The sequence below is a fragment of the Varroa destructor genome, unplaced genomic scaffold (genome assembly GCF_002443255.2).
Source record: "Varroa destructor unplaced genomic scaffold, Vdes_3.0 BEIS01000007.1, whole genome shotgun sequence".
Lineage (NCBI taxonomy): Eukaryota > Metazoa > Arthropoda > Arachnida > Mesostigmata > Varroidae > Varroa > Varroa destructor.
The window spans coordinates 36,196,495-36,221,180 of NW_019211460.1; the positions used below are offsets into that span (position 1 = coordinate 36,196,495).

At 39.7% G+C, this 24,686-nt stretch overlaps 2 protein-coding genes and 1 pseudogene across 6 annotated transcripts; 1 reads left to right on the forward strand and 2 right to left on the reverse strand.

Annotated features, from left to right (window-relative positions):
• Positions 1–296: 296 nt before the first annotated feature.
• Positions 297–1,096, reverse strand: LOC147754652 (large subunit ribosomal RNA; annotated as a pseudogene; the record flags this gene model as incomplete).
• Positions 1,097–9,153: 8,057 nt separating this feature from the next.
• Positions 9,154–24,600, reverse strand: LOC147754653 (uncharacterized). Of its 2 annotated transcripts, XM_086974493.1 has the most exons (3): positions 24,404–24,586; positions 13,893–14,070; positions 9,154–11,041 (listed from the first exon to the last, which is right to left on the reverse strand). In XM_086974493.1, exons 1-3 carry the CDS (start codon positions 24,450–24,452, stop codon positions 10,903–10,905), a joined length of 366 nt encoding a protein of 121 aa, XP_086830619.1. In that variant the 5' UTR covers positions 24,453–24,586; the 3' UTR covers positions 9,154–10,902. The 2 variants fall into 2 exon arrangements, 1 of the variants encoding a protein (XP_086830619.1); XR_015316691.1 differs by lacking the exon at positions 13,893–14,070 and having other exon boundaries at positions 24,404–24,600.
• LOC111254348 (uncharacterized) lies at positions 17,214–23,344 on the forward strand. 4 transcript variants are annotated; one of them, XM_086974490.1, is made up of 7 exons: positions 17,214–17,337; positions 17,990–18,265; positions 18,445–18,619; positions 20,049–20,211; positions 20,764–20,911; positions 21,927–22,259; positions 22,618–23,344. In XM_086974490.1, exons 2-7 carry the CDS (start codon positions 18,040–18,042, stop codon positions 22,800–22,802), a joined length of 1,230 nt encoding a protein of 409 aa, XP_086830616.1. In that variant the 5' UTR covers positions 17,214–17,337; positions 17,990–18,039; the 3' UTR covers positions 22,803–23,344. The 4 variants fall into 4 exon arrangements, with proteins under 4 accessions (XP_086830616.1, XP_086830613.1, XP_086830617.1 ...); XM_086974487.1 differs by lacking the exon at positions 17,214–17,337 and adding an exon at positions 17,351–17,580; XM_086974491.1 differs by lacking the exon at positions 17,214–17,337 and adding an exon at positions 17,351–17,580 and having other exon boundaries at positions 21,939–22,259.
• Positions 24,601–24,686: the final 86 nt, after the last annotated feature.

Below are 24,686 nucleotides of genomic sequence, written 5' to 3' on the forward strand. Positions count from 1 at the left end.
GTTCCATGGGTACCAGTAACTCAAAAAGAAAAGACAACTCTTCCTAGCCTATCCCTAGGTGTTTTTGAGCGTAATTGTGTTGCCACGGTTGCTACCTAAGTAACGCTCCCAGTGTGCAGGTTCAGGAATATTAGCCTGATTCCCTTTCGCTTATAGTGATAACACATTATTATACACATTCAACACATGTTTCATCATAAGCTTAGGACCGACTGACCCAGGATCAACTACTGTTCACCTGGAACCCATCCCCAACTTCAGTGCTCAAGGTTTTCAATTGAGTACTTGCTACTACCACCAAGATCTGCACATGTGACAGCTCCAGATTGCTTCACAGCAACATCCTTTGATGCTATCACATTACCTTCCTACTCTCTGAGCGCTCCGGTGCGTCACACGTCAGAGGTTGAGTATAAGTACAATGCTATAGCGCCATCCATTTTTGGGACTAGTTGCTTTGGCAGGTGAGTTCTTACACACTCCTTAGCAGATTCCAACTTCCATGGCCACCGTCCTGCTGTCTTCAGCAACTAACACCCTTTATAGATCTCATACGCATTTCAGCTTTTAGCACTTTAACCCAACAATTGGTTCAACCCACAGCGCCAGTTCTGCTTACCAAAAATGGCCCACTAAGCATACTTATTTAGCAGTGTTTTTCAATCGAGAAATGACACTCACACCCATTAAAAGTTTGAGAATAGGTTGAGGCTATATACGCCCCAATACCTCTAATCATTCGCTTTACGGGATGAAACTAAACATGTACGCTAGCTATCCTGAGGGAAACTTCGGAAGGAACCAGCTACTAGATGGTTCGATTAGTCTTTCGCCCCTATACCCAGATCTGATTACCGATTTGCACGTCACAATAACTTCAGGCATCCACCAGAGTTTCCTCTGGCTTCATCTTGACTAGGGCATAGGTCACCATCTTTCGGGTCTCAAACATAACGCTTGGAGTCTACAAATGCCGGAAAGCATAAGTAGCTCATCGCTTAATCATGGTACAACCACAAAAAACAATACCTTTGCATTTCACTTCGCCTTCGGGTGTTAAGACCCAATGACTCGCGTGCCATTTGAACTCCTTGGTCCGTGTTTCAAGACGGGTCAAAATGCTAACCATTGATGGCGGACTGCTTACCTAGAGTAACATGCTCACGGCAACAAGGAATAAACCAAATCGCAGATACAGCAGATACATTTAGTAAACGCAGGCCGTAGCTGTCCCACAGCTAAACTACACCGGCTAGGTGATGCCCAACACAGAACATCGCACTACGTACGAGCTGTCCCATATCGATGCCGCAGCGGCATAGTTTCTCAACGAATGAGTGTGCACTAGTGCACAGAGTCTCTGGCAGGGCTAATCAAGAGCAATCGGTTGAATGGATAACTTACGCTCAAGGCACCACATAACCAACTACCCTGTTGATACGCACACCACTTTACAGCACAGTTATCTGTTTTACTTACTATGGTTTCACGTACTATTGAACTCTCGTCAGAGTTCTTTTCAACTTTCCCTCATGATACTTGTTCGCTATTAGTCCCATCTATTTAGGCTTTGATGAAATTTACCACCATTTTTAAGTTGTACTCTCAAACAACTAGACTCTCCAGTGGTTCGGTTCAACAGAACAGTACAACCACACAGGCTTTTCACCTTCTCTGAGCACCCACATAATAATAATTAAGTTGTACTCCTATTAAACACAAAACACTAACCTAACCTAACAAAACACCTAACCTAACCTTTTTTTTTTTGGAGGTTAAGGGCAAATGCATTATGCAGACCGGACATCACTGAATTGTGTTTTTTCCAGCACTGTGGGACTCTCACCCACTAAACCCTGGACCCCTTTATCAGCTTGGGTCATGGTTCGGGATATGTTTGATATTACTTCGAAACCATGACTTGCAGGAACGGTCATTTCATCATCCTTCCCTTTGGGCCGTTCCAGTCCATCCTCCATTCTGGCTTTCCTCTTGACCAGAAACTCTAGGTCTCGAGGGGGATCGTACTCCCTGTACTTCTGTTAATTCCAGGTGTTGTGCGTTGGGCCCATGATTGTTTCGTGTCTGCCCTTCCACTCTTCTCTTACGTCTCATCCTTTCTAATTGTTCTTTTCTTTTCATAATATCGTCAAAGAAAGCCGTAACTTTGGCCCAGTTCGTCCTGTCTTTTGTCGTCATATCCACCATCTCCTTACTACTGCCCTTTGTTGCTATTTCTCTGTGTGCTTGTTTATCTCTGACCGCTTTAAGTGCTTGGTAGTGAAGAAGAGTATGTTCTACTCCGTCCTTCATGCCCGACACGCAGAGAACGCAGTTGTCCATTTGCACTTTGCCGATTATTACCATATAGGTCTAAAACATGGCCCGGCGGGCTAGGCAGGAATGGTACGTAAGTTCTCCATGGGTGCCGCGAGTCCATTCCTTGATATCTGGAATTAGATATCGGTTCCAGCTACACGGAAACTTTTCCCTACTATTGGTCTTGGGAGTTTCGACTGTCGTTGCCATTTGTCCATCGTGGCCTCGCGGGCCATGTTATTGTCGTTATTTTCGTTTCTCAAACGATAGTCCGCTCCTTCGCTGGCAAGCAGATCCCATGGGACCATTTCAGCCAGTACCAGAAGAGCTTCAGTTGACATGGTTCTGAACGTTCTTGTTACACGTATTGCAACTATTTTTTGAGAGGCCAAAAATACGTCGCGGTTGGCTTTTGTTCTCAGCGTCGTATCTACCCACACTGGGACGGCGTATAGCGCTGTAGTCTCCACTACAGAAGCTAGTCGTCTCCAGCGGCCCTCAGAAGCTCCCCGTACTCTAGGCAAAATGCGGGACAAGTTGAGAGCTGGTGTTCCCGCTTTTGCAGCTACATATTTAATGTGTTCCCCTCCATTTATCGCGGTGTCCAGTGTTATGCCAAGGTATCTTGATTTTTCCTGGTAATCTCAATACGTTTTTAATGTCATTCGCTATTCTGCTTCCCATTGCCAGAGGGTCCACATCTCATATTGCTATAGCACGTAGATTTAGCTTCACATTCGCATTTAGTTCCATGCCTTCTTCGTCTTTGATAACGCTTGCGATTTACTGGACTTTTTCTGTTGTAGATCCCTGTACCCTCAGCTGTACTCCTCCCCCTGCGCCTTGTGAGATCCCGATTTTTCCGTCGATTTTTGTATGCCCTAGCTTCATACGTAATCCGGCTCCTTGTAAGATCTATTATCCCCCACCGTTACCCTCATTGTTGAGGTCCTTTTGTATTGTTTTTCTCTTTCTGTCGGGTTTCCGGGTCTTTTCGTGCCTTGAGGTTGTTCGTTCTCCGTTTTTGTGCGGAGCTCTATTTCAGACCCGAGATGTTTGCCGCACACTTCGAGCAGTTTCCTAATGACCTCATTATTTGCTTGATCGGTCACTTGGATTGCAGGTGTTTCTTGTCCTTTTTCTCCCGTTATGGCTTTGACGACATTTTTTATCATTTTTTTTTCAGATCCTCTTCTGTCTCTTCTTTGTTAATCATAGCTCTTATCATTTTTCTGGCCGTGGCCTTTGGTGTCTTATCCCCATCCGCCTCCCTGTGACAAGGCAGAAGGCACTGTTACTCGTGAGTACTGCAACACGACCGGCTGTCAGTTTTGCTGCCTTTGTTGCCCCATGGAATTGAGCATTTAGGTGTTCCAGCAGCTTTTGATCTTTGCCGAGATCCATCTCGATAACTATCGCCCTTGTATTTCTGACAGCCAGGAGACTTTTTTGTTTGTTATTGTTAGATATTTAAAAGCCTTTTGGGACCACCTTTCCTTTGCCACGAGTCTAAAAACCTCGTTCGTTTTTGCTGTGTTTGTTTTTGTGTCTTCCATCTTCGCATCCTGAATTTCTTGTAGGCATTCTTTTTCGACTACTTTATTATATCTGCTGCAGAGGACTCCTTTTTGTTTTTCACGTTCAATCATTTTGCACGTTTCGGCGTTTTCCATCCCTCTCTGGGCTCCTGTGCCTCTGGCGTCATAGCACTTTGTTCTTTAATCCTTTCTCGGCGCTCGAGTCAGCTTTTTTCCTCAATCCGTCTGTCCTGACCAGGGTTTTGGCCGCCCTAACTAGGTGCCTGACGTTGGCCTTAATGTCACATGGTGTAACCTTGTGTTTCTTGCACAGGGTATCAAAGAGTCCAGAGAATTTTGTCACCGCTTCAATGGTCTCATCTACGCTTTTTGATTCTAGCAGCGCTTTCTCTTTGGTTTCTTTTCGCCTTTTGTCCGATGAGTTTATCTCACCCATGTTATTTGGTGAGACTACTTCTTCCATCGTCCTTTCCTTTGAATATGCGAATCTTTCGCTTTTATCGGGGTTGCCCCTCCGTTCTACGTTCATCTCAAGTGTCTTTTCCTCATTTTGTACTTCGATCTTCCATAGCTGCTTTCGAGGTTCACCTGGGTAGCCCATTGGAATTGATCCAATCTATTTCCCTGTACCAGCTTGATCGGTCGCCTGTTTTGCTCTGGTTCGAATCCGTTCCGTCAGGGAAAACTTCCAAAAAAACTCTTTTTCTTTCGTTTCTCGGTTCCTCACTTGTTCATGTTTCTCGTGTGCATCGTTCCGGCTCGGGATGGGAGCCCCGCCCGAGCCTCGCCTGCCAGTGGCACTGCAGTACCGGCATTTATTTTTGTCATATTTTCTATGCCTTGTATTTTTATGCCCTAACCAGCTGGTGGGTCACATATATAGTGTTGGTCGATCAGGCGACAGGCGTTTTTTCTGTCGACCTGCCGCTAAGTGGGTTTCACGTTGTAGCCTCAGCAATGCCCCCTGAATGCTGTTGCAGGTGCAGAGTCTCATGCGGTCGCCATTCGGCACTGCAGCAGTATCAGTATTTAACCTAATTTAACCCTTAACCTAATTTAATCTAATCCTTAACCTAAAAAAAATAAATAAATAAATAAATAATTAAAAAATTTAAAAAAGGAGCCTAAGCCCAAACATAACCTAACCAAACCTAATTTAATTGAAAATAATTTATTTCAACCCACTTTATGGAAGTTCCTTATTACATGGCATACAAAACGGCTAGTGGTGCGGCAACTCATGCAAACTTTTTTTTTCTTTAAGTTTTCTTCTTTTTTGATTGCCTTTCCCAACAAGAGTTGATTGCTTTTATACGTTTAGTTTGGTTTATTTTTTATTTCTTATCTATGAAGACAATGATTTAGAATTTCACAGTTCAAAACGTTTTTATTATTTTTTTTTCGTTCAAAAAGTTTTTATTTTTCATACTATAGCAGCAATCATTGAGGCTAGAGATTATAGAGATTTCTTCCGTCAATGATATAACCTTGAAAATGAAGACAACACGCAATCCGTAAGCAGGTGACCCCTCGCACGGATAGAAAGCTGAGTCTTCCGAGCTGAAAATAGTTACCTGTGCTCGTCTTAAATTTATAAACCGTCATTCTCTGTAATCTAGTATTTTTTTTCATTTATCAACCCATGTCATATTTAAAGCCTTATTATTCCTAAAAGCTGCAATTATTAGCCCTGTAAGATTAGGGTTCCACTATTTCTATAATACTTACATTACCTAATCTTTCTCTTTTATGTGGACTTTATTCCAAGGATCTTATGTTACAAATACTGTATATTTTTACTAGTTAATTGGACGGAACGTGACCCGAAGGCTTGCAGCAGTTGGCTCTGTAGTTGCCTCTTCCCGGCGACGTGCCACCGATTCAACTAATAACTTCGTCATATTCTCCTAAATGAGCTGCGAAAGTTCTTCGCATATCTCTATCTGGTACACTGGACGGTTCTACTTCTGACGACCTTAAATTTTCTTCTTTTCAAAAAATTCTTTGTACAAAACAAAGTGAGTAATGTTATATAGAACTGACAAATTTTAGTATGGAGCAGTGAGAATTTCTTCTAGGGAACTGTCCCAAAGAAGAAGTCAGACGTATATCGTCTTGCCGATGCACTTTGCGCCTGCATGAAGATGTCGCGGGAGATCTAGTTGTCTCCCGCTTTAGCACGTCGGACCTCGGGTACCTCCTTGTTCTGGCTCGACAAAAGTCCTGAACTTCCCATGACTATGTGTACAATGGAATTGTACAGTGTACAATTGACTATAACTTAATCTGTCCATATGCGGGCTCTTTATGCAAGGCTGTGACGCTAAAAGCGGCAAAAATATTATCTAGAAATTAACTAGAGCTAAAATTATTTTTAATAATTAGATATATGATCGACTAAGAGTTTTATGAAATTTATACGCTCAACTTCATACCGTAAACCTCTTTTGCATATGACTGTAACTATTCTGTGTTCGAGATCATCCGAGTATGTTATTATTATGGCAAAAACGACCGAATATAAGATACAACAATTCCGATAACAATTATATAAACTTTTCTAAACTTATGGTGGGATGCTATCGAAAGAAGGAAGACACCTTTGAAGCTGTTTAATTTTTTGTGCTATAACATATACTTAGAAACCCAGTTCTTCTAGAACCTGAGCTTCATTTTGAGCCGCTTGTTGTGCTAGGCTCGACAAAATGCTTTGCTTTATACTAGCAACCCTTAACGTTTCAAAATACGGTAAAACGCCTCAATTCTACTAGCATAAAGAACGGCCGCCAGTGTTTAAACTTGGCAGATTTCGAGCGTGTTCTTCTATTTTATTGTACCAAAGCCACTGACAGTAAAAACGGTAATGAGGCCTGCAGTGCTGCAAACACCTGGAAGGCCTTTAGATTATCCATATTTTTGAGGGCGAGTTTTGACACAACCCATTAATATCCTGCTGTAAATTAAATTCAAAGGTGATATCAGCCCTATTTTCCACTAGATATTTATATTATTACGTGATGAATGCACATTTAAGACTTTAGCTGGAAAATCATATATGCAAAGATTATATTCGGTCCACCACCCTTGCATGGACACGGATACAAAAATGTCCTTAAACTTAATTGTTAGCTTGTATCAAATACTCTGTACTGATAGTTAATTTTTAGTTGATTTATAAAGGCATGAACTTTTCAGATGATAAACGCGACTCCTCTGAGACTTAAAATCATTAATTAGCTTTTCTTATTTTATTGTATAAAGACGGCTTTGACCTTTTTAAAATTCATTCAAATATTTGCTTAGTGCACTGGTAGTCCGTTTAAGAACAAATCGTGTAGAAGCATATCTCAGATGATTTATAAATAAATGTAATGTAGACTTGATCAACTGAACTGGAAAACTTCAAGCTGCTGAGCTTATGTAAAAAAAAGTTCCCTTAACAGGCTCCCCTCAGCATGCTATAGTGGTATTGTCTTGCAAATGCAGTTTTAACTCAAAAACACCCCACAAACACAGTTGTTTCACGTAAAAAAAAAAAAGATGCATTTTCAATATTCTGTAAAATTCGAGGCCAAAACGCGGCTACAACAGTTCGCTGCGATGGTGAGTGATGCTATGTCTAAAAAGATTGCTCAGAGGTGCTTTGGCAAGTTCGAAGACAGTATCCGGTGTTTGGAGAACGCCGCCGTTCAAGCCAACCGTGTGCCCTTGATAACGAATATTTGAGAGCGTTTGTCAAAAACAAAGTAATCAAGGCCGACAAATCTCAAGAATCGTCCGAAAAATGAGCTGTATTGGACGGCTGTCATTAGCCACTTCAAATACCTTGAGTTTATAGTGAAACTTGCAGCTTGAACACTTGATGTATTCTCTTGCGGTTTAGCAGTGCATCTCTCTATTCCACTATCAAATATTATGCGGTTATAGTAACTGATTTTGGCTCAGAATCATCCGTCATTGGTGATTAGAAATGGCGCCTGAATGTTAACATGAACCTGGAATCGAAATGGAGCGCTCCAGAAGAGACGCCAAGGCTCATATCTAGCCGATTAGATCCCGAAAAAGGATACGCTTTGCTTTTGAATGGAACTTTAGGATTTAATCCATTGAGAGTTGCTTCTTATGAATCAGACAGCAACCCGGTGCGTTCTTTGGCCCAGCTAGCCTCTAGCCAACTAGACTATTCAAGAGAAAAGAGCTGACAAATGAGGTTAAATCATCCTGCTCCCTAGCAGCTAGGTGCTGTACAGGACAAACATCGTCAAAGTCGCCCGTTTGGATTTCGAAAAAGAGCTTTGTTACACTATCGATGTTCTTCTTACCTTACTTTCTGGCGGATTTTCACTTTTTTCCGTTCACTGAGCAACATCTTCGTGGGCTTACCTTTGGCACGGATTAACAACTCAAAACATGGTTGGAGAGGTTCGAGTGAAGCCTGCAAGACGGCAAACACTATCTAGTGGAAAGATAGGACAAAATCGTAAACGGCGACGCAGAGTATATATATCATAGCAGCGTACACTGAGTAAAAGATGTTGTCTTTTCTCCTCAGTAAAGCGCCGCGATGGCATCCAAATGCTGAAGTATGTTATTCAGGTATGGCATGAATCTCGATCGGAGAATCTTGACTTCCTTGAACAGGCCCAAGTAAGGTCTTACACAGGCTTAAATATAGACGTAACGCAGAATAATAGTGGTGTAATCTATAGCAAACCAAATGAAGAATATAAATGTTATGCAGTTTAGAAAGATACTGAAAAATAAGGGTATCTTGAGTTGATGTATGAGCTGATTGCCATCAATACAGGATAGTGTTTGAAATAAAATTCAAATCTATTATCAATCATTATTATCAAACATTATCATCATCTCACAGTCATCTTATCATCATCTCAGAGTAATATTGCATTCACCCTTCATTGCATAATAAAAAAAGATATTACTAAAAGATAAGGTTGAAACTAATATCCAAGTCGGGTATTGAAACCAATAAAAAAAATCCTACCAGCAGATTTCCGTACTAATTGAAAAAAACATTTTCATCATACATTTCAATAAAATTAGACTCTTCTAAATGATCTATGTTAGAAATAATTGTTCACTAAGTTCGACTAAGTCCTTGACTGCACCACCAAATAGATCTAGCCCAAAAAGGCTGAACATGAACTTCGAATCGAAATCGACACCATTTTTCAGGATCGACCTTTAAGGTGAACTTAAACGAACTTCAGCGTTACTGAACCTGCTTTGTTATTTTCAAGTATGGCAACTAGACTGAAAAAAGAACACATTTGCAAAAGAAATGGTAAAGGATGAATTATTTACAGATCAAATATGTATGTATTTCGATTCATATCATTGAACGGAATTGAATCAAGCTCAAACCAGTGTCAGCATCTAATAACGAAATATATCTTCAAATGCTTTGAAGGTTAGAGAGTAAAGGTATCGTGAACCATAATTTCGCAAAGGAAGAAATAACCTTCGCAGTAATCACTCGTGTAAATGACTAAAAATTCAGGGTTTTTAGATTGTGACGGAACCTTGCTCTACAACTTCTTTTAGGCAAAAAGTTCACTGAAGCTCCAGTGGAAATATGCGAAATTTGTCTTGAAATAATATCTAAATATAATGTATCTTAGATAATATTATCTAATAATATTATGTTCGTTCAACAATGAACAAAAAACGAATTAGAGTAATTATGAGTGTTGCAATTCCACCATTTTTCGCGTTTCCCGTTATGTGATCTTCTTCCCGTGATATGCGATTTTAAACGCTTCGAAAATATATAATGAACCGCATTGCTGGTTTGAAAAGTTGGCCGGGAGAAGAAATCAGTTTCGGCTCGTTATGATCAGTAAGTGCCGTACACTCTTCATAAGTGTTCTTCAATTAAATAAAGAGAATTTCACTGTAAACATTCAAATACTTTGTACTTGGACGACCTTTCTTCGACACAGAAGTCATGTTCAATGGCTTATTGTTAGAAATTTACGTTGTAGCTTGCATCTGTCAAACGTGCAGTCCATTGAGCATTTTCTATAGCGTCTTTCCAAGTAAGCCATTTCTAAAAATTAGTATCTAATACCTCATGAGGCTACGGAAGAGAACACCAACAAGTTTTCTTATACTAATACAAATTAAAAACACATTCTGCATTTTGATTTGGTGGCTAATGAGGTAAAAACGTCAGTCCTAAAAGGCATAGTTCTAGTAGGACAATAACTTAAATAATTTCCCACAAAAATCTAAATGTCATAAAAAGAGAAAAAAATCGGTTATCGATATATCTGCTATAAGTAAACATCTAAATCTTTTTTGTGGCAGTCGTCCTTGAACGCTCGAGCAATGTTGCAATAAAAGTGGTTCTAAATTGAGAATATCCTCATTCCGCAAATCTTTAATGTTTAATAAAATTACATGATACGCACAAATGACGTGTAAGTATAGTGGCTTCTTTTACTGGAGGCATCCTTTTCACCTTGCCAGGTTTTCAACGATCCGAATCTCAGGTCATGGCCTGCCAACTAGACTAGGTTGCGTGCTAGGAAATTCTGTTGGCACCCACACCCTTGCTTAGCTTAGCCCACTCTCTTTCACCCACTTGACGAGAGATGCACATCAACAGACTTGCACACAGATTTTCCACTGTGAAAATTTTCCTTGAAAGAGACCCTGTTCACAAAACTGAGTTAGTGACGAACAGATCTTTAGTGGATTCGCCAATCTTACTTCAAGCGTTACGTACGCAGCTATTAGGTGACACATACATTCCCACAGTATGCGTATGAAGACTATAAAGTAACATTCTTATTACTTACTAAAATGATTGTACGAGACTATACGATTTTAATAACTTAATATACTATGGAAATATGAATGAATATGAAGTATTTACTAGCGTCTATGGGTTAGTATTTTTTTGCGGTATAACAGACACTTTCCTTCTGACTCGTGTGGTGTGTTCTACTGATGTGGACTGCGCGAACGGAGCGAGATCAACTGTTTCCTCGTACTATGTTCAAGTCACCAGTTTTTAATCTTACGAAGAACATTTAATTACACAATGCGTAACATCGGTCTTGCGATCGCCGTAGCAATTACCGAAGCAGTTTATTGCCTTGTGATGGCCAGGTTCTCCGCTGTCGAAAAGGTTTTTTCTTCCTAATGTGTTCCAAATTCTGGAAAAAATCATTGGGTTTAGTTTTAAGAATTGATGTACCACTTCGCTAGATACGACTTCGGCGTCTCCAAGCTAGCACCACGCTTAATCAGCTGTTAAGGACAGAGCTTGTCTGAAAATGCTATCGTTAAGAGAACGCGCAACCGGTGCCGTATATAAAAAAACCAAACTTAAAAAATATGCTGGTTAGCGCAATTTGTTCGACATGTTCGATAATGAAATTAGCTTGCGCCATATTTTTAGACATTCTTCAACCTGCTATAAACTGATGAAAAAGAAACGCAGCTTCGGAATTTGAATGCTACAGAGTCCAGTGACTGTCTTAACACGCTGTAATAATAACAACTGTCACTGTTGTTCTGGCACTCCCACGATGCCAAAATCGAAAAAGGTAAAAACCTAAAATGCCGCAAATTTGAGCTTCGTAGCCTGACATATCTTTTTGAATAACGGCATATCTGACTTGCAACGGTACGACGTACTTGTAATAGATACATGTAGCAATTCTATCTATATTATTGAATTATTTGTGGCTAGCACGCGATCGACAGACTTATTTGACATATATATCAATGTATATATATACATTTAATAACACTTGAGCGTTATAATATCCTGCCTTCCTAATTAACCAAATCTCCTGCAAAAAAATGGAAACGTTTTCATCACGTAATGCTAACAAGAAATTTAGAGGCTACATGGCTGATGTTAGTTCATTTCACCGACCTAAGACGGATATTGTATCTACGCAGTGTTTATGCTAAAGAACGTAATCAGATATTGATTCGAAAGCATAAATTAAATTCGTATAACGCGTATCGTATGCGATAAAGTGTGCCCTTATAAACGAGGATCAATTGGAGGAGTTGTCTGGACTAATAAGTTCTCACTCACTGACATGATGCTATAAATTAACTCATGCTTCCTCCGAGGTCACGTAGCGCTTCACAGGGATAACAATGTACCGATTTGCCTATTAGACGTGAAATGAACTAGGGAAAAAGAAGAAGGTAACACTATAATGTAGAACTAAGTCTAGCGCAGATGGAAAAAAATGCTTCGCGTTCGCTAGAGATAGTATGCGCAGCTATTATCAGCAAGAAATCAGGTCGGAGTATACTGCCGCCATAGACAAGATATCGGACGGTCTGTGCCGTCTATCAAAAAACGGCTAGACACAAAAGATAGAAAAAAAGGCAACATTCGTATCAGTGCCAAATATATTCAGGCGTATGCAATGCGCATACTCGGGATCGACAGGTCAACAGGTGCTATCCTGCTGTCGTTGTCCACGATTGCTGAGAAGCTGAGAACTTCATCTGATTTATATCATAGGACTCGTAGTTTGAAGCTTTTTGGCTTTTTTTCTGTGTTCGGCCGGGGGGGGCAAACGCAACGTTAGCGTACACTTATATAACATGTTCTGAGCAAGGAACATAACTAAGAACGTATATATTTGGCCGGACTGCCGTTGTCTATGTTTGAAGACTCTCAAAAAGCTCTTCTGGTTCAGCACTAAAACCCAGAAAGGCTTCTTGAGAGTATTCAAGTGGAAAACAGTCTATCCTTAGGATACAAAAAATAATCTCTTATCTCATATTTGAGAATAGAAGCGCAATGCCAACTATATGAACATTTTAGCTGGTGAGAAGCTACGGAAGGTTGGTCATAGGCGTATTTTTTTAACATGACAGTTCTTCGACGCATCGCCGCTTAAGTAAAAAAAGTAAGTAAAAAATAAAAAGGGAAAAAAGATCGCTTTTCTCGACTAGCTGATATGTCCGTATATAGTGAATATTATGAAAATTCATAAGAAATCGCCATAAGACATGTTCATATAGAGCAATTCATTACTAGAGAGCTAAAAATGGCCATTATGACTAATATGGAATGCCATGAAATAGTGTTGAATTTCCGTCGAGCTTTTAGACGGCCAAGTGCGCAAATCATTTAGATAGCTTCGCTTTTCCATAGAATATCTTTTTTAGCGACACTGATAAAGGCTATATTTTTCGCAAAAAAAAACTGTATATCTTGTTTTTTGTTTATTTACACTCAATTTTTTCTACTCCTCATCATTGGGCTCTTGGTCTTCCATCAGACCCCTCCAGAATACTTATGTAAAAATAAGTTTTCCTATAATACAGGTTCCAACATAGAAAACAGAAACCGATTTCTGTGCGCGTACCTATTCTTCTTTAGCTTAATTCAGGAAGATTAATTTGCACTAGCAATGGGAAGCGACATTTGTCAATGTCCTCCCAGGAATAGCCTGCATGAGTAAATTTAATCTACGGCTCCCGATAATTCGGTACCGTTTTCACTAGTAACTTTACAAAAACGCTGCGCCAGGTCGTCGATCGTCTTCGACGCTGTTTGATACACTCTGGATTTCATATTTGCGCACACAGAAAAAAAAAATAGTGAGAACTAAATTACACGACCAACGAGAAGACTCGATGGGGCTGCCGCGTACTGAAATCAGCCGCCACAAGAACATGTTTACAAGCAGATTGTTACCGTTTCCCCCGCGACATGGTGAACTTCCTCATTTTCATGAGGCAGATTGCTTGCATCGAATGTCGTTGTATTGATTGCACCAGAAGGTTTGCAACACCTTACGATAGCGCTCGCCACTAACTGTTTCTGCCGTTCCACAGTTATGCTCAAAGAAAAAAAGCCCAGTGAGCCCAAAACGTACTGCACAATGACCTCTTGTGAGTAAGATCATTTTGGAATTTGTTAGTCAAAAAAAATGCGCCAATTTTGTTGATTCACATGCTGATGTAGCTGCAAATCAGTTTCATAAGTAAAAATGATGCTATCAAAGATAGCACGCTCCTTATTACCTTTGACTTTTAAATACTGAATTCATTTCACCCTGTAAAGGTGAAGACGCAACTCCTGCTTGAAGATGCGTTCTAGATGGCTCTTCCACTAGCCAAGTTGTTGAAGAAGATGTCGCACTGAGGCTGTTGGATTGTACTGTAGTAATGCTGTGAATTATTCGCCTTTCTCGTGAACTACCTGGTATCAATTCGTGAAAGAAAAAAGGCAGCTATAATTTAAGGCACCCTGGCTAAACTTCGACATGTCCGACTGAAATATGGTTAAGCACACTTGATAGTGTTTTCGGCAAGCAGAATTTGAATGTACATTTGGAAAGGACGTAAAAAAACAACAACTCAAAGGATTTATCTCTCTAGGATGATAGGACAATTAGCGTCAAAAATACGAAATTCTTGCATAGAAAGTGTTCCTAAAGAAAATTGCTCTGTAACAAGGCGTTATGTGCCACAAAACAACTAAAGTAGATCGACAAAATAGAGTAGTTGAATAAATGTGCTAGACAAATATTTTCAAACACACGAGGTATATTTCATCTATGAAATATCTAGAAAATACTGAAACAAGAAGTTCCCATGGCTTTCTATCATTTTTTCCCCGTTTACTACTTTGACAGAGATACCTTTCTTCGAATCCAAGTTAGATTTAATGCTTTATAATAATAATAATTTGGACTAACCGTATAATAAGCAAGTAATCGTAGTCCAGAAATCCATTCTGTATACTGTCAAGAAAAACTTTTATATTAAAAAAAGATCTCATCCTGGTGCACTGATAGGGATTTTAAATTGAACATGAACTATGTATAATCATTTTGTTGTAATTTTTCTAGAATACAATTCTAGACACTTGGACCTATCGCTTAGGGATGTTCTCAGTCTCAGACGCTTTTAAGAAGCACCAAGAGAAGCATGCATTTCAATTGGAGCAATGGATTAAGTTGTGCTCAGACAAGATTTTGGTTTTACTTGATTAATACTAATTTGGAACTGGCAGAACCACTATACATAATATTCAACGAACATCTACGTAAGGACTTTATCCGTTATTGTGCGCAAGCTATCCCTACAAGCAGGTCTTCATAAGGTTGGTTTAAAACGCTTTGCGCATAGTTCAGCGACCTAAATCTTCCTCAAATAGCCTTATCATATTGCGCAGAAGTGACACTAGTTTTTTTAGAACGAACGTAAAAAGCAACCACGAAATTCGCACAAAGACGCACAAAGTGTAATTTTAGGAAAAATCACGACAACCAGTTGGGCAAACAAAGCGCAGCTACTTTCTGCTCATAGCGTAGGTCGGACAGGCAAAACGCGTTTATACGTCACAATATGCGTACAATTATACCGCAAACACCACTCTTTTTTGACCGCCGCCTACGCAGATTGCCTGCCCGTCGGTCTCACAGTTAGGTTGCCACTCGTACTATAATATATATATATATATATATATATATATATTATAGTACGTTAATATGGACACACGTGAATACTTTGTAAAAACTAAACACTATGTCGTTAGATTACTATACATCAGTCTATGTTTATCATATACACAACACATAGAAACAACGCTATACCACATTGTGATATATACATAATATGTTTCCCGTATATAAATATACATTTGTGTTTTAGTTATGTGTGCAATATATCTATGTAAATATCAAGTGTTACCCAGATGGCTTGATTAACTCTACCAAAGATGTGGGCGTATATAATCGAATTAGCTAGAGGTCGGTCGCCATATATTTCAGTAGTAGTCAATTTTCAACAAAAAATAGTTTAAGCTTTCGAGCATTTTGCTTTCTAGCGATATGTTTGATAAATTTTTGTTACTAACTGTTGAACTGTTTTTATGACATAAGGTCGCCACAAAGGTTTTGTGAAGCTGTATGTAGGGTTCTGTTTTCTCAAGATAAAACAAAGAAATAGTGTCTCTTACGTACTATCGTTGCAGACTAAATAACGCTGGTGATAAGCATTATGTTAACTATTTATGTCCGTAACGAATGTCATGTGTTATCTGCGAGCCACAAAACTGTGTTACATGTACCTGTAGCGACATTATATGTTGCTCACCTCTGATATAAACTGATTTATATACGTATATATGTATAGACTTATAAAGTCGTCACCGTGCTAGAGATGTCAGGCTTTAGCCTTTCTGCAATCCCTTCAGACATCTTAACGCATCCAACGAATTGCATCTGAAGACCAAGGCAGCGTAAAGTGGTAAACCCAAGTCTAATCGGGCCGTAATGAAATCGGTGTTTAAGATAAATGTCATTGAGACCTAAGCACATATGACTCCAACCTTAAACGTCTGACAGCTACCAGCGACGTGTATCGCCGTTGGTTGAAACCCCAGGCGCTGATCGGTTGCCGCTCGCATTGGAGCACATGCCGTCGCAAGGCGGAGCCACTTTAGCGCCAAGCTACCCAGCAAGCTCCCCGGTGAAGCGATCTCAAATTTTCAACACTTTTTTGTTGAGGGTGTTGCATGTTGCCTATCATTCATGTGAGCTGCTTGCGACTTGCAAGGCAGAAAAACTTAATAGCATCTTAATTAAACACGGCCATCGGCATCATGCAGAATTCAACTAACCTAATTAAAATTTCATTACATATAGTTGAAACTATTTCTACGTAACAAAAACACGTTTCTTGCCACTACAGCTGTAGGGTGGTCGTGCCACTTTCCTGTAGTTAGTTTTCTGGCTTAGAACAGTCATTTTATAATTGATATATAAAATCACTTACAAGTCGTTTCTAACACTATATTGCCGGAAGATACCAACTAACGAAATTACCACTAGTTTTGTTTAGATATAATCATACTCGTGATTGGCTGAGATCGATAAGCTTGACTCTTGTGCTATATATATATATATATATATATATATATATATCATGCCAGATAGAACATTTGGCAAGAAATATCTAAACTAGGTATATTCTAGCGAAAATGATTTAGCGTCAAATTGTTCGCCTCACCCTATGAACAAACAAATTTCTTAGTAGTACAGCAAGTAGCCTTGTTTATCGTGTCGCCACTGCCGGGGCGAAAAAGAGGCATTGATCGAGGGGTGCACCGTGATAACCAAAAGCGACACAAACTGAAGCGAACCACCGACAGCAGTAGCAAACAACAGGCCAACGGAGTCCGGCTCGAAAAGAGCGCGCTACCTGGTTCTTGGGTTCGAAGCCGCCTCCCGCCGATTGTTCAGCGCCATTTCAGTTCTGCACAGAGAGCTCTCGCTCAGCAAGGGAACCAAGCACAGCTGCTCTTTCGAGCGCCATCCATTGTACACTTCTTCTAGAGAGCGATGTCACAGAACGTTGGAGCATCAGCACCGACAACGGCAACCCCCAGACCAGTCGATTTGCCGCTGCAACTAGGCTTGTGGAGAGAAGGTCGGCGGTCGCCAGATCTTAGAGCAATCAGGTTGGTACTCCGCAGTCGCTGCCAGGAGGTGAACGGCGTTAAAGCCCCGACTCAAATTCTTGATTCCACAGATCTTGACACAGATTTTTGGCAAATTTGCCGGTGGTTCCGGTGAAACCCGGATCGGCCGCACGTAGCAGTGTAGTTTTGCCTTATCTATTGTGCAATAATTCAAAATTTCAGTGCGCGCGAAAGTTTTGGTACTGAAAAAGGCATTATTTTTGGCAGAACCATTCACTTAAGGTAGGTTATTCGTCCGCCATTTTAACTTTATGCCTTTTCAGATTTGTCGCGTTGCTAAGGCACGATGTTAGAGTTTCATGGGATACTTGAACAAGTTGTTACTGCAGCGAGGTTACTCTAGATACTTAGAAGTGACCGCCAGAGAAGGCTCGTTTTATTCTGAAGCTGCGTCGCACCATGGCTAGATTGCTGGTACCATTTTTGAAGCACTTTTAGCGATTTCATTTCGGCATCAGCTAAGAGTCACTCCAATCCTTCTCAAGCTGTTTGCGCAACAGCTAATTATTAGTTCGACTATTGGCCCAGCTAAACCTAACCTCGTGTAGATTTCCCTATGCTTGGACGCAAAGCGATAGCCGTTGAGTTACCGTTCACCGTCATTGACTACGTCCGCCATAATAAATTTCAGATAACAGGTGCACAAAGTGCAAAGTGATCTCCATCGCCAATCTGAGACCTATGGCTGAAGACTATTCAGTGCGCTCGCCACCTCCAAGCCAGCCTTTTCAAAGCATGGACAAGGTGAAAATCGTTAACCGTGCTCAACATGAAACGATCATGAAACTCATTGAAGCGGTCAGGAAGTTCCCCGTATTGTACAACTCGAAACGTACCGACTACCGAGACGTTGATCTCAAAAGGCACTATTGGCATCAAGTGCAGGCAGAGACTAAGATTGCGACTGGTGAGTATCTTGCTTCAGCCGTGGTATATTCAATAGTTGGGTGATTAAAAGGTTCGTTTAGAAACGCATAGTGTTCGAAAATCGTTAGTACAAACATGAATACCTAAATTACAATTCTTTAAGTCGTCCTTGAGTGCTAAATTACAGACACTTGTATCCCTTCCATTTGCTGTCGATAGTTGAGGAATGCCAGAAGCTATGGAAAACCCTTCGCGATCGTTTTATCCGCGAGACACGTGTTTTAGAAAACAACGAGAAGCTTACTGGGTCTTCGGAAACTGCAGCAGCCGCAGCAGTAAGATGGCCATACTACGAGGCGCTAATGTTTTACCGAAACTGTGGACGTTCACCAAGGTTGTACCATATTGATATAACTGTAAAAAAAAACGTACGCATTTTTTGAGCATTGTCTTCTGCAACTAACTTGGATAAGTGTATTAATATATTTAGCATGGTCGAAGCGCATTCAAGCTCTTTGATTATTAACATAGATACAAATTGCATAGGCCAAGTGCTTATTCCATTTGGGCTATTTATTGAGGATTGCGAATCTCTTACTACAATGATTGGTCCCGTGATTTGTATTGCAACTGCAGAAAGCATGGACTAATCATTGAGATTGTAATAATCCCGAATTTCGTGTGTTCTATAATGGGGATACTATGAATAATGCGGTGGCAGCCAGTACGCAAGAAATCGTTACATCCTATACCAGAGATTTGTATTCGAAACCATAATGGTATGGCTATCCTCCCTTGCCTACTTCTCCACCTAGCCAGACAATTTGGTTCGACCATTGATCTCTAGGATCAAGTCTCTGTGGTCACTGGATATACTTTTCCCACACGTGGAAGCAAGTAAGGAAGCTTGATTGCTGAAAGCGGCCATTGCTTTAGCAAAGCATCACACCAATCCTTTTTAACTGCAGACAGCTACAGTTGTGTCGCTTCTCGCAACTTTTCAAGTATAGATTTCAATTACATTCACTTCATAATAAACGTACATACTCAGCTCGGCAGCGTTGCCTTTGAGTGATTTTTCAATTTTTACACATGAAGATTAGCTTTCGCAGACAAATATTTTCCGTCGTAGAGTTATCTAGTTAAGTCGAACCACTAAGAATAGTCACACTTTTCAAAGTGTATTTATTTTATAGGCAGAAGAAAAAGTAAATTTACTACTGGAGAAGGCGCAAGTCTATATTTAGCAGCAAAATGTGTCCCGGGTTTGAAGAATAGAGAGCTGAAACTGATCCAAGGTTGTTAGCCTGTTTTTGCCCCATACTATATATATGCACACAAATCTACTTGCATATATGCAATATGAAATGACTGTGATTACATAAACAGTTATGTAATTAAAAACATGTGAAGCTAGATTTTAGAAAAAAACTGAAAAATATCTCTGTTGTTATGTTACTTACTACACACTGCATACGCAATGTATTCTTTGAAAATGGATGTTTACAAGTAACAAAACAAAAATTAAAGTTCAATTCTATAAAATAAAACATTTTTTTAGTAACTACATCACGAATAGGTTATACTTCGTATCTCAGGTCTTTCGGGACAAAATGATAGTACCCGTCACCTGAATACGGTTTCAAAACCAGCAGCTTTAGATTAGAACGGTTTTTAGAGCCCTTTGTAAATACCCCTTGCCTTAACTCACTCGTATTTTTGTTATCAGAAGTCCAGTGACTACTAGGTGGCTGAATCCAAATACGGCAGGCGCTTTTATGTATATGAACTGACTTATTCTAACATAGGACCTATTTCTACAGAACATATTTGAGCTCCTCGTCCACTTCAAGCAGCTCGACAACTTCACGTCGGGTTTCACTGCCACCTCCGGCAGTGCTCAACTCATCTGGCGAAGACAATAATACTTCCTCATCACTTAATTCCACTCAGTCTAATGAGGAACATCACTTCCCCTCTCATCAGGTATGCATACAGTTATCCAGTTTAAGTATAATAAAATTTCGTCACACCGGTGTGTGTCATGCGCATTCTCAATCCATTCGACATTAGGGTCCTTTTTTGACGTGTTTTGATATCGCGCTTTGTTTGAGTATTATCATTATATCAAAAAGAAAGTATCTGCAAAAGCTATTTTGATTTATGAGGTATTTAGAAATGAAGCTAACAGCTTATTACGCCGATCATATCACCAGAATATGGAAAAACAAGAGCATCAAGGAAAAGCCTGATCAATGTTGACAGCAAATATCTGGACTAGCTTCTGAGTTGTACCAACAGACATTTATATCATCATCTAGATCAGTTTTAAGAATACTCTGCGCTAGTTCACTCTGAGCGGATAATATCGTCGTATTTCAACAATAATGAATAGAAATCAGATATTTTGTCCTAGACAAAATTAGGCACAATGAAAGTAGACCAAGCTGTTTGTTTAAGACGGTTACGACAAAGAGGTAACTTTCATGGAGAGCTACGACCTTACGACTACTACTATACATATACGACTTTTTTCAGGCTTTCATTGAGGCAGTTTTTCGGCAGGCCCAGACACGCCTTGAAACCCCCAGCCCGTCGTCCTCACAAGAGTCGATACCTTTGGCCCTTGCAAGAGATCTTTCTTCACCAAACCTCTCACATCACTATGGTCCACCGAGTCCACAGGGTATGGCATATATTTTAGACATTGTTGACGCAGTAATATAATAAGATACGCCATCTGATTTCTACGTTTTTATTTGCATTTTCACTTGCTCCACTTACAAAGCATTTATAGCATCTTATTGAACCACATAGATTCATTTGAGGTCGCTATATGATGCACATTTCAGAATTTTTTTTTTGTTAATATTTTTGGAATGGTATTTCCAAGCGAGTTATACCTGAACAGTGAACCTGAAATTCTAGTGCAGTAAAAGTATACCTTAAATGTACTATGTTACGGGTACAAGTAGAATAATATTCGAGCTGATGAAGCTGAATATTATAGAAATATCTTTAAGCATCAAATAGATACCTATTTTGGAAATGCACGTTTGACCAGCGCACGCTATGACTTTCTCGACATATTGCTAAACATGGATAATGTAATCATGCCAAAATGTATGCATGTAACGTACAGATTGCGTGTTAAAGGAGTTTTAACTTTAAGAGGTGTCAGCCCTTCTCGCTAAACCTGTCAACCAATTGATCTTCTTTAAATAACTGGCAGTGCTTCTGCAGCTTTTTGTAATCTTTCCAAGTTGATATTCTTACACTAAGCAACAGTGCATATAGCAGAATACACAATGTTCGAAATTTTCTCTACAAGATTAAGGGAAATCTGTGTTATCATCTAAGAGGTCTCCACAGCTTTCCAACGAATCTTAAATATTAATTCAAGGGGCTGGTTCCTAGAAGTGTGTCAATATTCGGATTCGAACTTAGATTATCAAGTATTTCTAATTTTGATAAGCCAACGCATTGACACTGCACGATGACGGGAACGTTGCGCCTAGTCAATGGTCATCGATTGACATTCTAGACATCGGTGCTAAGGTGTTAGGTTTTGTATGTTAGGTTTTCAGCTTTCGTATAGGTATTAAAAGAAATTTAAAATTAACTGAAAAGAACTATCGACGTTTCTTCAAACCATCCTACGCAATTCATCAATTAGAACTTTTTTGCCGTTTTCTGACTAGTGGCTGTTGCAGTGGTACGACCGATTAGTCCCGGCGCACTGGTAAACGCTACGAGCTCTATGGCTTTAGTTTCGTGTGAAAGTAGTACGCAGTCAATTCATGAAGAAAGTGGCAAATCATTGTTGAACGACAGCAATAGGTCTGACAAATTCGCTGCTCGGTCGATGGAAAGAGATGAGAGCGAGACAAAACCTGCCACCATCACAGCGAGGACGCCAGATGATGTACGTGATCGGGGTCGCAGTGTCAGTAAGGCTTTTGAGTGCAATGATACAGGTATCGATGGTCAAGCTTTGAACCTAAGCGTTCACGGCCTCAATCGATCAGTAAGAGGTAAGTGACATCGCAGAATACAAGAGTGCGGAATCGACAGTATTTGCAATAATAATGCCTACTTCTAAAGTTTAGGATACGGAAAGCTTCATGCCCCTCTTTAGCGCGAAAATTAGCAATTGCTTTGGACATGTTGATTCTCCATATTCTTACTTTTAAGGATCCGTTAAAAAAAATAGTAGTTCGCTTATTCGATAGGGCTATTAGAATCGAGTGTCAACAAAAGCTATCCTGTTATCAGGCTGTAATAGTTTGGCAAAGAAAGAGACCTAATTTAATTAACTTTAGCGTAGTACCACTAGTAACAAAAGCACACGTAACGCCAACGGCTCTAAGCTTTCTGACTATTACATTTCAGAATTTGCTGACGAGGAACCTGAACCTAAAAAGCAGAAAACTTCTGATGAAGATGAGTTATTTGCTTTATCATTGGTTCCCTCATTAAAACGTCTCGGGGCGAAAGTAAAATCGCTTACGAAAATTAAAATACTTCAACAGCTTGTTATGGCTGAGTTCGGAGCCGAAGAGGAATGCCAAGAATAAATTAATCTTTCTAAAACGAGTAATTCAGCTGGGTATCACTTGGTTAGACTTCAGTTTAGTTTATCTCACTGGATTTCGCATAAAAGTATTTTGTGTAAAATTGCCGCTAAATAATCCTTTAGCAGAACGTTCTGTTTCTATGATGAGGAGATTAAGAATACACTTTAATCATTTTTGTTGAAGCCTTTATTGGAAAGCAAATTGACTAACCTTTTAAGAGATTATACCAGTTCCAAAAATTCTTAGTTGATAACCAGCAAGCTCTTCTTTGTTTCTCAAGGTGAACGCTAAATTATTAAGTTTGTCACACACACGTATATATACAACATACACTGTGAATGGAATATACATATGACTTACAGTTGTATAATAAGTCCTACATACGCCAAATAGTAGTTTGTTATATAGTAAATAAATATATGATCTTAAAGTGTGCCCTCGTTTGAATAAAGATTGGGCTGTATTTTGAAAAGTGAGTAAATGTTGCTACAGGGCTTATATTTTCCGTTTCGTAAGATGCAATAAAAGTCGACAAAAATTGACTATGCCTATTTACTGTTATAATTATTATGTGCGAAATTTTTATCAAAATAAATTAGCTCAGTATCGCACTGTTTTAAGTAGGTACCGGAAAGAGCTTTAGTGTTCTACCCGAAATTCTTTAGAACCATTTGTCTCAAGGAGTTTGTAGCATGTAAAGTTACTTATTTGACAGAGAAATTTATTGCCGGTTGCTTCAACATCCCAATAATGAAGGTAAAGAAGGGCCGCTGACAGATCAGTATCGATTAAACGATATCCGTAAGATAAACAGTAAAAAACAAATTTACGGTAAGTAGAAATAAAAGTAGTACAAAAAATTGTAGATTGAGTGATTCAAGGACTACTTTTGAACTACTGTTTTTTTGCAAGATTTTTTTCGATAACTCCTTAGGTCACACACACCTGACTCCAGGACACAGGATAACACCTGACTCTATTTTCTAGGGAAAACTACTCTATACAGGGTGACTGCTAACCTGATCCTTCCCGCTTATATTAAGAATGGTCAGGTTTGCAAGAAGGTACTGTAAGTTTATCTCCGTAAGCTCAAAACGCATATAGATTCTGACGAAACTTATCGCATCAATGAACTGAATGATATACAAGGAAAGAGAAAATCAAAATAACCCCATCCAAACCTCCCACTGATGATACCATAATACCGATAAAAAAGTTGAAAAGCTCTATGTCGTCTGTTACCTAGCCCTGGCTAACTCATATCTCCACTATACTTGACGCCCGTTGCCTCTTAACTATTATATAGTATTTTTAGGGCAATAGCCATTCTTATTAAGAACCCACTTTCTCCTCTTTTTATAATTTTTATTCTAATTTTTGGCAACTATCCGCTTTAGTTGAGCGATAGTATCTTCCTGACTGGTCTTCTTTTGCACTGAAATTCCGCTTGGCAAACCATATCCTTAGGCTACCACTAATGTACCAATCGTGGTTTATGAATCTATTTGTGCCTCATATTCTCTACTGCAAAGTACTGTCAGAGCGAGCCATAGATGCGAAATAACACAATTCAGAGGTTCGAAAAACGATTGTCTGCTTACCTTTTTCTGTAGCGCACTCCCTGCTCTTTCCGGTATCTCCTAGTTTCATGAACTATGCCTCTGCCTCTTAGCTTATCAGGTAGTCCACCCCAAGTGTTACTGCGTTAACTCGCGGACACTTAATCTATCCTTTACGTTCTCGTACGTTATTCACTCTCCTGATTTTCGTTGCCGATTGCTGCGCCAAAGCCAAAATTACGAACTACCTATAACCTAAAACCTTCCTTTGAAGTTAAAAAAAAATCACGTTCTCCCGCACAGTCAAAAGCTTTGTTGGCAATAA